Genomic DNA, 15,159 nt, shown 5'->3' on the forward strand with positions numbered 1-15,159 from the left:
TAATTAGGTTATTTTCCTGAAATGCTATATTTGTTTCAACATGTTTTCTAAAAACACTATTCCAGAAGTTCTTAGCTATGTTCTGCCTGCCAAGCTTTAGTCTGACTTTCCTCTAACTTTCTTGAAACTGAAATTGCTCTTGGGAGCTTGCCTTTATATTTTTAATAAACAATTAAATAAATAAATACATAAATGTGGCTGTTCTCCTCCTGGCTATACATGAACAACCACAGTATTCCTCCCAACTCTAAACATATATATGCGAATATGTGAAAAGTTTAAATATTGTGTTGTTATTAAACCACTGACATTTATAACTTGATAAAGAACAAAACCAGCAGGAGGAAGCTGACACTAACAGCAACAGTGCTCACCACCTTGCGGCTTCTATAGTCTGGGATCTCCGCCCCAGTCACACTTGGCTACAGCTCGGAGCCCGGATGCGCCGCCATGCCGTCTCTTTCTGCGAATGGAATCATTTATTCACCAACCTGTCTGTTACTGACCGACTAGAGTTAACTGAGGAGCTCCACAAGACCGTCTGAAGAGACGGTGGAGCCAGTGTTGTGTTCAGACCAGCGCCGTGCGTGTCCGTGGAGCTTCCCACTCTGGTGTTGATACTGAGACAGTTGTGTGCTAGCTATGCTAACGTTAGCCTGAGCGGAGGGAGCGCGGCGGCGGCGGCGGGGTAGTGACAGTCCGGCCGGAGGCGGGGAGAGCTCAACAGCGAGGTGAGACTGTTATTCTGATGGGGACTACACGCGCGGGTAGGTGGCCATCTGGGACATAGTATCGCTTTCATAACAGCGAGTCTGGGTTTTAGCAGCGCCCAGGCAACAGCACGTCGAGGTAGGTCCTCCGGTGCTTATCTATTACCGCTGTTTGACCGGAGCAGAGCCGAACGTTTACTCGACGTTTTGCTGCTCTGGCCCGCGATAGAGAAGCTAGGAGCTAGTAGTGAGCTAACACGACAACTGTCCAACACGCACTCTCAAACTTTCCAGGTCTATAACCCCTCAGCAGACTTGTCACGTCACAAACGTGATTGTGGTGCAGTACTTAGACACTGGCAGCTTGTAAAAATAACACAATTTATGCAATTGTGGTATTATATTGGGAAAGTAAATATTATTTTTATACAGAATCCGCAGTAAATACAAACTCATTGATTACAACAGGGATCAAGCTGACTTATGTACTTATTATAATCTTGATAAGTTTGGAAAAAGTTACATATATATTTGTATCTAGATTTCTTCAAGTAATTTGTAGACTTTCTCCTTTTGCATTAATGGTGAAGCGTATAGATCTGATGTTGGCCATAAACTTATCCACTGTGATGGATGGCTGCAATCCCAGAAAGACTGATGTCATCAAACTTTTTAGAATTGGTTTCCTGTATAGTTGTTATAGTTGTATTAGATATCTTTAAGCAGCAGTAAGTACAATAGTCTTCTTCACTAACAGTGGCTCCCAAAGTTTTCACTTCAACAAAGATAATATTTGAATGGTGTTTAATATATTGTGATTTTACAGTGATTATTTTTGTGATTTATTTAGTGATTTGCGGCCTCCAGTTGTATAGTAACAACCCCAATATAGAAAATAACTGTTTTTGAAAATTCTAGGCCAAAAAGAAATATTTAGAGTATGTGTTTGTTTAAAAATCAACAAAGAAATCTCAAAGTCTGGAAAACTCTAGGATTTAAAATACAGTATTTGAAGGAAATGTTTTATAAAATAATTTGATAATATATAATAACGCATGTAAAGATATTAATTATCTAAAAGAAATAAACAGATGTTATTTAGCCAATTTCGAGAGACATTATAAAGCATCACATACTTATACCCTCAAGCGATGAGCACATTAATTGGTCAAAAATTCTGATCTTTGACCAGTTTTCCTTTCCAGGATCTGTAATTGCCAGGTAATATGGCTAAAGTATATATAGCATGTACATTTTTGAGTTAAAGAAGATGTATGCTCTGTTACATAAACTCTTACATCTGTTTTGAAGGAGTCAAAAACTACCTTTACTAAGAACATGCTGCATTTCTTTTCTCTTCATAAATAAAATTGATATAGGTCACAAGCAGCCAGGAATAACTTTTTTGGTGTATTGCTGTTATACTGTGTTGTGAAAAGGTATTTCTTTTGTTTTTGATTTCTATAAAAAGTGTTTCAGATCGTCAAACACATTAAACTTGAGTAAATGCCGCAGGCAGTTTTTAAATGAGGAACTGATTTATTAAAAAGTGTAAAAGTGATTATCGCAGAAACGCAGAAATGTTGTTGTTTTTTGGAGCGTTTGCGATAAAATATTTTTATTTTAATTAAAAATTAAAATATTTGAATTTGTTGTGGAGGATATTTGGCCTACACTTTTTACAAATTACCTTTAATTCTGCCACATTTAGCCAGATTGAAGTCCAGACTTTTAATAGACTATTCCAAAACCTTGTGCTTAGACCCCAATATAGTAAAGACTTGCACATTTTCTATGGTTTGTTTGTGCTTTTAATCTAACATATGTTTTCTGTGACTTCCAGACCCAGTAAAACATCAGTGTCTTTCTAGCTGGGGAAACTAAAAGAAAATGTCTATCGAAGAGCAAAGTGCAAAAGCTGGGAGTCCAAAGGCCAGCTCAGCATCTCCTCTTCAGCTTTCAGACTGTACTGGAGGCTACAGCAGTGTTTCCGTGATGATGGAGGAAGCTGCGGCCACGCCTGACTTTGCAGCCGCTTGTCCCGTCCCTGACACCGCAGCCTCACCAAAGGACACGAGCACGGACAGCGCAGGACAGAGAGCGAAAGGAAGCGAGAACAGCATCAACCGCAGGAACAGCTTCCATCACTCTAAGCAGCAGCCACAGTCGAGGCTAACGAAGCGGCGCTACACAGCGAGTTCCAGCTTCAAATATCCCACGTCAGGGAAGAGGAGGCGAAGGACCAACTCTGAGAGCGACTCCGTCCTGCCAACCAACTTCCTCCTGGGAGGTAACATTTTCGACCCTCTGAACCTCAACAGCCTGCTGGACGAAGAGGTCAACAGGGCACTCAACGCGGAGACGCCGAAATCCTCCCCGCTGCCGTCGAAGAGCCGAGACCCGGTCGAGATCCTCATCCCCAGAGACATCACGGATCCGCTCAACTTGAACAGCGGGATAACAGACAGCAGCTTTTTGGTGTCTCCCTATAAAAGTGGCGGACGGAAAAGACACCGCAACCGACACCATGGAGGAGGAGCCGGAGGGACGAGCGGGATCTCCACCACGCAGATGAATCCGTTGGAAACAGAAAAAAGTGACGTGAAAACCAACACTTCCACAGAGGCTGCAGGCATGCCAGGTTCGTCCTTTGCACAAGATACCTCCAAAGAGTTGAACAGTTTGTCGAGCGTCACAGGGGATTCCCAACATCACAGCGCTAATAGCTCATCCAGCTGCAAGGATGACGTGACATCTGCCCCTGCGGAGGAGGCAACACCCATCTCGTCTGCAGGAACAAACCACCACGCGAGCAGACGCAAGAGAAGGCGCAACTCTGGCAAAATGGAGCCCCCCGTCACCCACTCGACCCCCATTTGCAAGGCAACTTCTGGAGACAGAAGTTGCGGCACAACGGGGCAAAAAAATTCCTTCCACACGCCAAGAGGGGATGGCCCAGGACTTCGTCAGCACCAGCAGCTCCACAATCAGGTAAAGGAACATCAGAAGAAGTTCCAGTACGGGAACTACAACAAATATTACGGATATCGCAACCCGAATTGTAGTGAAGACCCTCGCATACATGTGCTCCGTCAAGAGTGGTTCAGAGGTAAAGACGTGCTGGACTTGGGGTGTAACTCCGGCCACCTGACCCTCTACGTTGCCAAAATGTTCAGACCGGCGCGCATACTGGGTCTGGACATCGACAGCGGTCTCATACATGCAGCTCGTAAGAATATTAGACATTATCTGTCTGAGCTTCAGACCCAAGAAGCCAGGCGTGCAGTGCAGGAGAAGAAGCCCGCCAAACAGGAAGACTGTGAGGCAGGGACGGGGAAGAAACACGATGAATCCGAGAGCGGGGCTCAAAATGGGGAAGAAGACAAAGGACAGCGCGGCCCTGCGAGTGCTGGAGCTGACAGAGACTCCTGTCACACAGACGAGGCCGCAACCCAGAGGCAGGACGGTAAAACGGAGGAAATGGAGCAAAAACATTGCGATGCGCCCTCTGCTGACTGCTCTGCGAGTTGCTCTTTCCCCGTGTCTCTGCGGATCTCCAGGGGACCCATCGCCGCGCCGCCAATAACGGAAACATGTACCTCTCAGCCCGGACAGTTCCCTGCTAATGTGTCCTTCATCAAGGTAAGACTTTGCTTTTGGGAAATGCCTCCCTTATGTGGTGACATCCAGTTAGACAACAGCTGGTCAATCCTAGGGAAGAATAGAGACATTTAGTAAAAGCGAAATAAATGTTATTGGCAAATATAAAAAGTGGAAATGTACCATTCAGAGTTTAATAATGTCTGATCTCTACTTTTGTAACACTCTGACCAGCAGAAACAGTTTTCACAGAACTGCTTTTCTAACTATAATAACTATAATCTAAATATTTCCTAACCTCTCATCAYGGGCTAACATTAAGTAAATTATTTATATCAGGAACAAAGGTGATGTCACTTTGTGAGATTAGCTGCTTTAATGTAACATGGTCATACGGTTGTAAAACAAATACAAAATATTTATTATTTTGCAGTTAGCATTAACTAAAAAAACAGCTGTTTCCGTGTGGATTTCACTAGAAAGGCTTTGATTTTTAAAAAGCAGCATGTTGCATGACAAACAGCTTGACACTTCAAAAGTATAAACTCTTTCCTAGTTAAAGTAAAGCTCTGAATTAACAGAAAACTCTCTGTAGAACAAAGAYTCAATTTAAAGTGCCCCTTTGAGCCCTCTGACATTATTTTAAACACGTCACCGATTATAAAAACAGCTAACTTTGAGTCACCAGCTAATACTTCATACTTTTCTTAAAATTTAAATTATGTTACGTTTAAGATGTCAGCTGCATCAAAGTTATGTTTTACTTTGTCGGACACATAAATATATCTTCCAAAACATTATAAACACAGTGGATTATATAATATCTCAGCAGATGAAGGAAATGAATCAGTTGGCTTTGACCTTTCTAACAAAGAAGTGTCTTCACCCGGGACCTTATCTGATTTGCTTTGTTTGCAGACGTTTGTACTTTTGAGCCCAACAGGAAAGAGATTCATCAGTCATTGTGGACTAACTAACTTGTCCCTTTACTCTTCTCTCTGCAAATTAGCATTAATTTAAAAAAATCAACATTCATCTGGAATATGTTAGTTGGAAAACTGGCCACCTCACATTTACTAAATAGTGTTATTATTTGATATTTTACAGTTTTTGTAGAATCACAACCGTTTCTTTTTTTCATTAAAAATAGCAACTGACTGCTCATGAACACTGTTGGCTTTTTAAACCAAATTGACTCAGCAGTTTACAACCTTTTATTACTGTCATTAAAATTGTTCCTGTCTGCTGCTACAGTCATTTCTTTTAAAAAGYGAATGAGCTGAAACTGAAGTGCTTCTGTGTTTATAATKTTTTGGAAGGGATATTTATGCGTGTCCGACAAAGTAAAAGAAAAAACAAAACCACATAATTTCCCCTACGATGGAAAATGAAAAGAGGATGTCAGATAAAATCATTTAAGGTGGAAAAATAATATTAGTCAGTCTCAGTTATGTTTTGTGGAGCTTACTGTCATGTACAATGTAAAAACCAGGTGAGCCTTTGCACTTGGCTCGACTGAATTCTTTATAACTATGATCAAGACAACAAGGAAATTAAGAACGTCTTATTTATTTTGGTGCCTTTCACTGACCAGCATTCTTYACCAAGACAAAGCGTAACAAATAAACCATGATTAGAAACAGAATATTTGATGGGATTATAATAAAAAAGTATACTGAATTAGAATGTCTTCAGCTGTTTTTTAAATGAGTTCAGATTTTAAAAACAAAAAAGAAAGTCCTCACCACAGTCGGTCCAACGGTTTGGAAGGAGTTTTATATCTCATCCTTGGAATTACGAGTCRACTGCTTGGAGGACTTGAGTCCTCGAGTTTCAGGACGTTCTTCTAGTTACAAGTCTGGCTGCAGAGCTTTGGACCTGCTGTTGGCAATCAGTAACTTTTTATTGTTGATTAACATAAAAAGTGCAATTAATTAGTCCAGATGGGAGAAAATGAAGGCATTAATAATCATCCCAAGTCTTTGTTTTGACACCATYCTTCTTAGTTTGGAAACTAATCAAGTGAAAACCTTTGGTCAGGGTGTTTGGAGTGGCGTTATGGAGACCGTTGTTGGTGAAGACATGACACAATCACTCTTYATAAGCTTTATGAAGTTGGTCCCTTAAATAATGTCGCTTCTGGGGCTAAAGGACAGTGATCTAAGTATAATTGTGAAGTAGATTTTTAAAGTATGGCGCCTAAAATATTGTGGAAGCTAGATTTAGCTTCCACACAATGACTTCTGGAATGACAAGTACGCTCTAATTGTCAGCAACAAAATGGTCTATTACCATCCCAAGACATTTTATGATGGTATTTTCCCCGAGTAATGTTTTCTCTGTATGTTTTTCACCAGTTTGCCTCTTCCTACACAAACTGTGTTTGAAACAAAAGGGTCACCAGATTTGATTCAGCCATAAATTCTTGCACCAAAGCAGTGATTTACCCGGGCCGGGGCAGAATCAGTTAATTGGCGCTACACCCAGTGCTTGTTGTGGCAATGAAGACACAGAAAAACTGGTGCCAAGTAAGCACTAGAAACCAGCTGGAACCAGTTTGGTGGGGAAAACCCTCTGCGTTATGACGAATTGAACAATGGAAGGAAGATCATTTCTATAATTAAAATTTAAAAAAAAAAAGTATTGGAAATTTATATGTTTGGGTAGTGACAAATGCGTAGTTTGGTAATTGTTGTTTCTTTTTGTCGCAAAGTGTCACTAAATTCAAAAGGCCTTGTTTTTGTCCTCAACATGAATTGGTTAGATGGAGACAAAGCAGCTTTACTGAATAAAGTCAAAAAGCACCCTCCTCCACTTGTGAGTGTGTGTGTTACAAATAACAGCGGCRGCAGTCATTTGGTAAATCTCTGACGCGCCTGTGGCACCMACTCAGTCTACAAAACTAAACGTTTGGCTAAGATAACGGAATRAAAAGTGTCTGTTTCGGAAAATAGACTGTCACTAAAATYGAGGCAAAAATGCATCCGTTGCATAGATATAAATAAATATAACRAACAGAGGAGGAARAGGCTTTAATGCCAGAGGAACTATATTTTGCACACATAACAAATGTGGATTGAAACATTAACTGCATCAAATTTTGCTTTTGCACATATAACTACTTAATACTAAATKTATTACTGGAATTATGAAGTTTTCAAATGATAAATGCAACTACATTGTAGTTAGAGCAGCATTGCTCACAATATGAAACAGATATTTTGTAAAAAACAAAAAAAACAAACAAACAGATATTCTGTGGTCCTACTCCTATCTGCAGAAATACAMCATTTGGTCAGAAATGCACCACAAAATTCTGCTTGTTAAGTGTTAGCTGAAGTGGGTTTTAATCTCAGAAATGTTGGAGTTGATGTTGACATTACATTACATTTAATTACAGCACTGAGATTAAGCTTGTTTAGAAAAAAAATCAGAGAAATAAACGGTGATTAAGACAAATTTGTGTTGTGAATGACAAAAATAAGATTGATTTCATATTTGCATAATCTTGCAAGTCACATTTCCTTCCCCCCAAAAAACCCATCCTGCATCACTGATGTGCTTTAGCATTCAGTTAGATATTTTAGAAAGAAATGAAAAGCTCGGTATGGAAAATCAGTGTTGCTGTTGTCTGCTTTGCAGTAAACACCAAACTAAAAAATAATTACTTCTGCGTTTTGTTTATTTTACATGTCAGCTTCCTTGCCTCCAGCCCCCCCATGTCAGCATCTTTTTTACAAGCTGTAATCTTTTATGGAACACAGCTTCACAGAAATGTTTTATCCATTTACCAAAACAGTGTTTTTTTTGTGTGTTTTTTTTTTTTTCCTCCTGCCTCTGCTTTCCTTCAGGCTAACTATGTTCTGGAGAACGATAATCTCCTTATGATTCAGAGGGCAGAGTATGACGTGATCTTGTGCCTCAGCGTTACCAAATGGGTTCACCTAAACTGGGGCGACAGCGGTCTGAAGCGGCTCTTCAAGAGAGCCTACAGACACCTCCGCCCTGGAGGCTTGTTCATCCTGGAGCCGCAGCCCTGGGAGTCCTACGTCAGGAGGAAGAAGCTGACAGTAAGAGGATTTTCACTGGAAAAAAGTTGTTCCTTTATTGTAAGAGTAAAATCTCACATTGTGAAATTAGYCTTTTAATTTGAGTTCATTTATTCAACTTGATCAAATCCCACTTTTTCTTTTCTATGAAACCACCAGTGGCACAAATGCTAGCATTGCGTCATTTACGGCCATTTTGTGGATAGAGTAGCATTCAGTTTTTTTCCTCCAGGATTTCAAAAGCAATTAAAGAGGCCATCTACGATGGGGCGTTCACACCAAGCACGTTTGGCGTGTCTGGTTTATATTATAAGTTTAAGTTTATGTGGAGTTGCAGTGCGTCAGACATCTCAAAATCGCTCTGCCTGTTGCTTTCCATTGTCGGATATGGTGGACTCGTAATGCGCCGTAATGGGTCCTCGATGCGCCGCCACATAGACTTTGAATGTAAACCAGACGCGTGAAACTTGTTTGGTGTGAACGCACCATGACAAGTCTGCCAGGCTGTCAGAAGGGCTGCGAAAATGAGTAATGAAATGTTTTCTTTGTTGTGATTTTAGTTTATATGTAACCATTATTTTTCTTCTTCCTTCCCCCATCAGGAAAACATTAACAGGAATTATCGCAGCATCAGACTCAAACCTGATCAGTTTTCATCTTACCTCACAAATGAAGTGGGCTTCACAAGTTTTGAGCACCTGGGGTCTCCTAAGTGTTCAGTAAGAGGTAATGGTATGCTGAGTTTCCTTCTTGCATAACACATAGCTGTTTTAAGACCTATTAACATTTTTTTTTTCTCATGATGCAGGTTTTCAGAGACCAGTCTATGTTTTTCACAAATGACCACCTCTGCCTTGAACAACWSTGAATGTGAGTAGCCRAAAGCCACCACCTTTCATTCAGGCCAGCCAGCTTCACTGGACTGTGACGCATCATCCTTAGCAGATCGGTTTTGCGCTCGGTGCTGAAGATCAAAGTCTAAAGCAAACGAGCCACAGGGACCAAAAMGTGGAATTGATTGCTCTGTCAACGGGACGCCTCTTATCAAAAAGACGAGTAGCTGTCAGTTTGGAGACCGCAAAAGAAATGCTGAAGCGATCACTCCCTTTGAGCGGTAATGATCCCCCAGACTGAAGCGTGGCCATAAACTGTGTTTGCTCAGATGTCATCACGTTCATAATGTTCTCTCTTGCCACATCAACTAGACTTAAATAGACCGAGGGTTTCTCAACTAGTTATTATCACTGTTTTAACAAGCTTTAGATGTTTTAGTCCTCACATGTGGGTTGTGTCTGCAGAACTGAGGTGTACCACGAAAATGTGGGGATACTGAACTGACTTCATGCTCAGAAGAAGCCTGTTGAAATGCAGGGACTTTCCTTGCATTTCAACAGGAAATGGCGTTGTTGTTTCAACGCCATGAAAGAGATGGCGTTGAAACAACAACCGGTTATGTTTTTACCCCCAAAAAACAAATATATGCACAGTCGTTGCTGTTTTCAAACACTTAAAGCTCATCTATTTTCCCTATTGTCACACACTATTGTCTTAAGTTGTCTTTGATTTTTTTTTTTTTTTTTTTGGAGAATGTGGCAAACTTAAAAGTGCTGTATAGATCAAATATGACAATTGAGAAAGTAAATTTGTTTTCTTTAATTTCTAAATTTCTGCTCCAATAGAGGCCAATTCAGGAAGAGTAGTGATGCACATCCTTAACGGAGTCAGTTGATTTTACCACCTTTCATCMTCCCTACATAGGTGAATAGGACTCATAAATAGAGATGCACCGATCAGAATTKTGTGGCCAATTTTCAACTTTTATACATGTTTACCAGTTTTAGTCTATTTTGATTTCTCTTGAGAACCCAGTAGATATATGAACAGCTTGAAAATCGTTGTCCTGCTAGCAGTCGTTTGACAAAATGATCAGAGTTCACATCTTTAACCCTTCACCTTTTTTTAACAGCGATTAGCACAGACAGCTTTACTTATCCAGCAGTTTCCATATGTATAATCTGAAGAACGTACATCCTTACCTCAAATTTTAAGTTTACGAAAAGAGGCCAACACTTCMAAGGAATTGTTGCAATCTCAAAAGGATGAAATGGCAACTTTGCTGTAATRCATTCGGCCTTCYTGTTATCCGCTAAATGTCTCACCGTCTCCCCCTCTGTTGCAGCCTGAATGGGCTGCAAATAATTCTCAACATGTCAAAGTATGACATAATTTTAACCATCTCTATTATACACAGTAACAAATTATATTCTGAAGAGTGTTTTTCAACTTTAGCTGTTAGCATAAGGTAGGCTATGTTTCTAAGARGCAAAAGATMAAATTTTCTTGTGAAAAACGTGCCTTTTTCTCGGTGCATCKCAATAATACACAATCAACAATCATAATACTCTGACATTTAAAGAGAGCTGRAAAGCTGACACAAAATGGGCCTAAACAGCACARTAAAGTTTTGCCTTGGCGCTAATATAAACAAAAACAAAACAGCTGTGTGATTATGAAGCATCAACCTCTGTTTCATTCTCAGCTTTATTGATCATCTCCTTTAACCATCATCACTCTCCTGTAACATCCATCCAGTATTGTCTTGCTCTATGAGACTGAGCAGCTATTTTTATTTGTAGAACATAAAACCTATTTTTGCAGGAAACGTCCCATTGATTTATTTTTTTTAATCCAGATTTCAGTATGATGTTTGATTTGATGTGCTGCCAAAACAATGTCTGATAGATTCAGGAATTATGTCAACAATGTTTCGGTCTATGAGCAACACAAAGTCTAAACGTTTCTAGAGCTGTTGTAATTGTTCACTGAGCATCCAGATCTGTGCATCCAGGACAGAAAACCTTCAGCTTTTCAGCAGCTGCTCGTTGATCTCTTTTGGAATATGTTAGCCAGTGAATGACTGGGATGGATGAAATGTTTCTAATTCAGCAAGAGATCACTGTAAATAATCCCCCCTCTTTTCTTCCCCCCCTGTTGATATTTAGTTCCCAAATACCGCGTTTTAAGTTTTCGGATTTTCCTGTTTTCAGATGTTTGCTGCCAATTCATGTGTGGAGCTGCAGGTCTTTTTGTCCTTAAAGATATGATGATCCAGCATTGTATGTACAAATTAATCTGGATAATTCTTACCATTGTTTTGCTTTGTTCTGCCCTGCAGGGCACGTGTATTGTTCAGTTTAGTGCTTTTTCTTTGTTTTATTAATGTCTTTTTTGATTTGTTTGTTTTTGATAAAATGTTTGAAAGGAGCAATGGCATGAGTGCACTCTCATTTTCTTTCAATATTTCTGTTGTGTCTTATTTACTCTTCTACACGTCCGGTCCTCATCAGAATAAATGTCATTAATTCTTGGTTTTTAACGAGTTATTAAAAGCCAAGGTTAATTTGAATTTGAATTTCCTCTACATCCCACACGGTCAGTGTTGTTTCTTCAAGTGGAACAGAATTGCTACAAAAGCAGTTTCTGTTACGGTGGCGTTTCTGATTCATTCAGTTATATAAAATCAATTAAAAGTGCTATTAGTATATTATGGGGAAATATTTCTTTTTGAAAACGGCTACCAAAATAAATTGGTGCATAGGTTTAAGTGACGCCTTATGATTTTACGTAGAAATATATAACTTACCTGCAGCTGTTATTGAACCTTCTATTTTTTTGTATTCTGAAAGCGTCTTAACATTTCATTTCATTAAAATTGGTTGGAGATTTGGTGCTATTCACTTCAGTTTAGGTACAAATCTCTAAATAAATATGTGAATATCTGTGGCAGTAAACATGTTGCATTGGAAAAAGTAGGAATAATTGTTGCTTTTCTGTTTTAAATAGAAGCAACTTGGTCATATTTTCAATGTATGTGTTACACCATCAGTACAGTCGACTCATTCTCAAACAAACCAGTTAGGGCATCTGTTATGAGTATGAGTTAATATATTAAAAAGAGAATAATAGTGAAAATCCAAAAACCATCCTCAGAGACATTTGACCTTCCAATTCAACACGGCGCAGACAAAGCGACAATGAATCTGCATCGCAGTCCTGACTGGTGTATTGTAGCACTGTCCGTCTGTTTCCCAGCAGCGTTGCCCAGACAGACAGAACGACCGAACGGTGAAACAACATAAACACAGATGAGAGACATAACACTTCATTCACAAAAGCTGTGCTCCATCCCAGCTATTTGGGTCAGTCACTTCACCGTTATTGTCTCCTGTCAGCACAGCAACCAGCGAAAGCATGCCAGACCCAACTCGGGACTGCTTTCCACACTGTTATTTCAAAGAAGACCACCAAAGTGGGGTGTAGTTCAAACAATGGTAGTAACCGAAAACATCAGTATGTTTATTTTAATGCATTTATTGGCAGCAAAGCAAATAAGCTAGACAATTCCAGTCAGGGCAGCGTAAAAGTGTGGTGTACCTATTATTCTACCCACTACAGAAACTCTTATGTTGGATCCAACTTTACTGGATATCAAAGTGGGCTGATGTGGTGAAGCAGCAAGTCAGCCGTCTCTGCAGAATATTCCAGAGGTTTGTCTCCTAGCATCGCGCCGGCATCTCTGGACCATCATCAGAGTGCTAAGAACGCACGGCACAACACCTGGAACGAAACAAAAAGTGAAAACGTTAACTCGTCTTACACCTTCACATAGTGCTTTCTTCTGAGAGTAATCCTAAACTTCACCTGTATCTTCGAGGACAACCATGGTGTCCAACAATATACTCTTGGGCATAGCAGAACCGTCTGCAGAGTCCTCTGTACCCACAGGTCCAATACTGCATCTCTGGATCTTCTCCTGATGACAAACGTGAAAGAAAAATCATCCCTTCCATTAGAAATAGTCATCTTTTTCTTTTCTTTTTTTATTGTTTGTCACACATTTAAAATGATTAATATCAGAGCAACACAAACAGGTGAGACTGTCAATATAAATTGCTTTGTTTTGGCTTTACAACGCAGCAAAACAGATTCATCTGTTTTATTGCTCACCCTCCGCAGTCGCGAACATCAGGAGAAGAACGAGGAGAACGAAGCTCAGTCCTTTCATGTTTGGGCGCCAATTAACGTTCAGACTGCTGCTGACACACTGATGCTGCATTTATACAGCATTTCAAGCACGACGGGGGGGAGGAGTCCGTCCTGTCTGTCCAAATCACAACAAGAGCATCACTGAAAGATGTCTGGGGCATGGAGGTCACGGCTGTCATGTTACCCAACACGCAAAAATCGCCGAGCTACGTTTTCAAAGTTCTCAGAACTCATTGAGCAGATTGTTTAGCTTTCAACATCTGCTGAAATAAAAAGGGGTTTGTTGTGTCAAATTATACTTACACGTAATACTTTGGTTGAACCGAGGAGTGGATCACACAGCAAAGCAAAAGTTGGATTTCCAGGAGATGTTTGTTTAGCAGTGCAGGTCGGGGCGCTGTCTGTGTTTTCACAGCGTGGCCTTCTGCTCATCCAGGCCTCTCTCCACATCTGAACATGGCTCTAGTTCTCAGTTATTGCTGATGCTGTGAAACCACAATCACGCTTCACAAAACATGCCCCAGTGACGCAAGGGAGAATTGTTAACTTAACAATAAAAAGGTATGAACACATGCACACACGATTGTGAAGCTTGCCCCCCTGTTGCTTACGTAAATATGTTTATTTGTATGTTTATCCTGTCTTCTGTCTGCATCAGTGAAAGCCGAGAGATTATCCACACATTACCACTTTTTAAGAAATTTTAATCAGCTTTTACTTCATTAATTTAAAACAATTGCAGCAACATATTCTGACACTGGATTTTTTTTTCTTAAATCTAAGATTTATTTAATGAATGTTGTCATTTAAAAATGCATATCAATTCTTTCGACTTATCAGAGTGTCCATAAACTAAAATTAATAACAACTTTGTGTATCTCTTGGGTTTATATCTGACATATCACAGGGGCCTAATTCTCGTATGCACTCTTCAAAATGGGAAATATGAGACAAAATGATACAAGGCAAATGGCCACAGGAGAATAGCTACACAGCTAAATTTATGTAAACTTGCATTGACTTTGTGCAAAATATTTTTTTCTGACGAACACAACACAACTTTACTTATGAAGAGTGAGAAGAAATATGATTGTATATACATACTTGTGCTATAAATTATTCATTCACGTGGCAGATTCAACATTCCAGCACGCTCGTTCTGACAGGAAGAGGCCGAGCCGGAACCACACTTAAATCTGATCAAAAATCTATAATCGAAGTTAGAGATTAGGCCAAGAGACTCTCCAACCTCAAAGACTTTGAGCTCAAAGACAAACAGTTAAAATATCAATAGAACCATACCAAAAAGCAATTTATATTTTTACAATTCATTATCTTTAAATGCCTGTCTTATTTTCTATCCAAAAAGTCATTGCTTTAAATCTTCAACAACCTGAAAAATAAAAAAATATGGGATTAACCCGCAAAGATATTTTAAAAATCTTTTCTTCTTTCTATTATTTGTTGAGTGTCTTGCCATCTTCAGTGGGGATTTTTACATTTAAGTGCTAATAAGGTTCAGATTGAGCTTGTCTTGTACAACTTGTATTCTCGTCACGTTAGTGTGTTTATTTGTGTGTGTACTTCTTGTAATCTCAAACAGAATATGGAAAAGAGGGAACCACGACCTTAAATCAATAAATATGATGTTTAGCTCGGCTTTCACTGCAGCAGCACTACAGCCCTTTGGGACGTGGTGGCAGCACATTGTTGGAATGCAGATTTTCTCTACAGAGAAGAATACGAAGCCCTAA

At 39.7% G+C, this 15,159-nt stretch overlaps 1 protein-coding gene across 2 annotated transcripts; it reads left to right on the plus strand.

The window, feature by feature from the left end:
* Positions 1-384: 384 nt before the first annotated feature.
* mepcea (methylphosphate capping enzyme a) lies at positions 385-11,624 on the plus strand. Of its 2 annotated transcripts, none has more exons than XM_008427748.2 (5): positions 385-731; positions 2,554-4,352; positions 8,162-8,380; positions 8,962-9,085; positions 9,168-11,624. In XM_008427748.2, the coding sequence occupies exons 2-5, from the start codon at positions 2,601-2,603 to the stop codon at positions 9,200-9,202; spliced, it is 2,130 nt and encodes a 709-aa protein (XP_008425970.1). In that variant the 5' UTR covers positions 385-731; positions 2,554-2,600; the 3' UTR covers positions 9,203-11,624. The 2 variants fall into 2 exon arrangements, with proteins under 2 accessions (XP_008425970.1, XP_008425971.1); XM_008427749.2 differs by lacking the exon at positions 385-731 and adding an exon at positions 742-849.
* Positions 11,625-15,159: the final 3,535 nt, after the last annotated feature.

This window comes from Poecilia reticulata, linkage group LG14 (assembly GCF_000633615.1).
Source record: "Poecilia reticulata strain Guanapo linkage group LG14, Guppy_female_1.0+MT, whole genome shotgun sequence".
Classification (NCBI taxonomy): domain Eukaryota; kingdom Metazoa; phylum Chordata; class Actinopteri; order Cyprinodontiformes; family Poeciliidae; genus Poecilia; species Poecilia reticulata.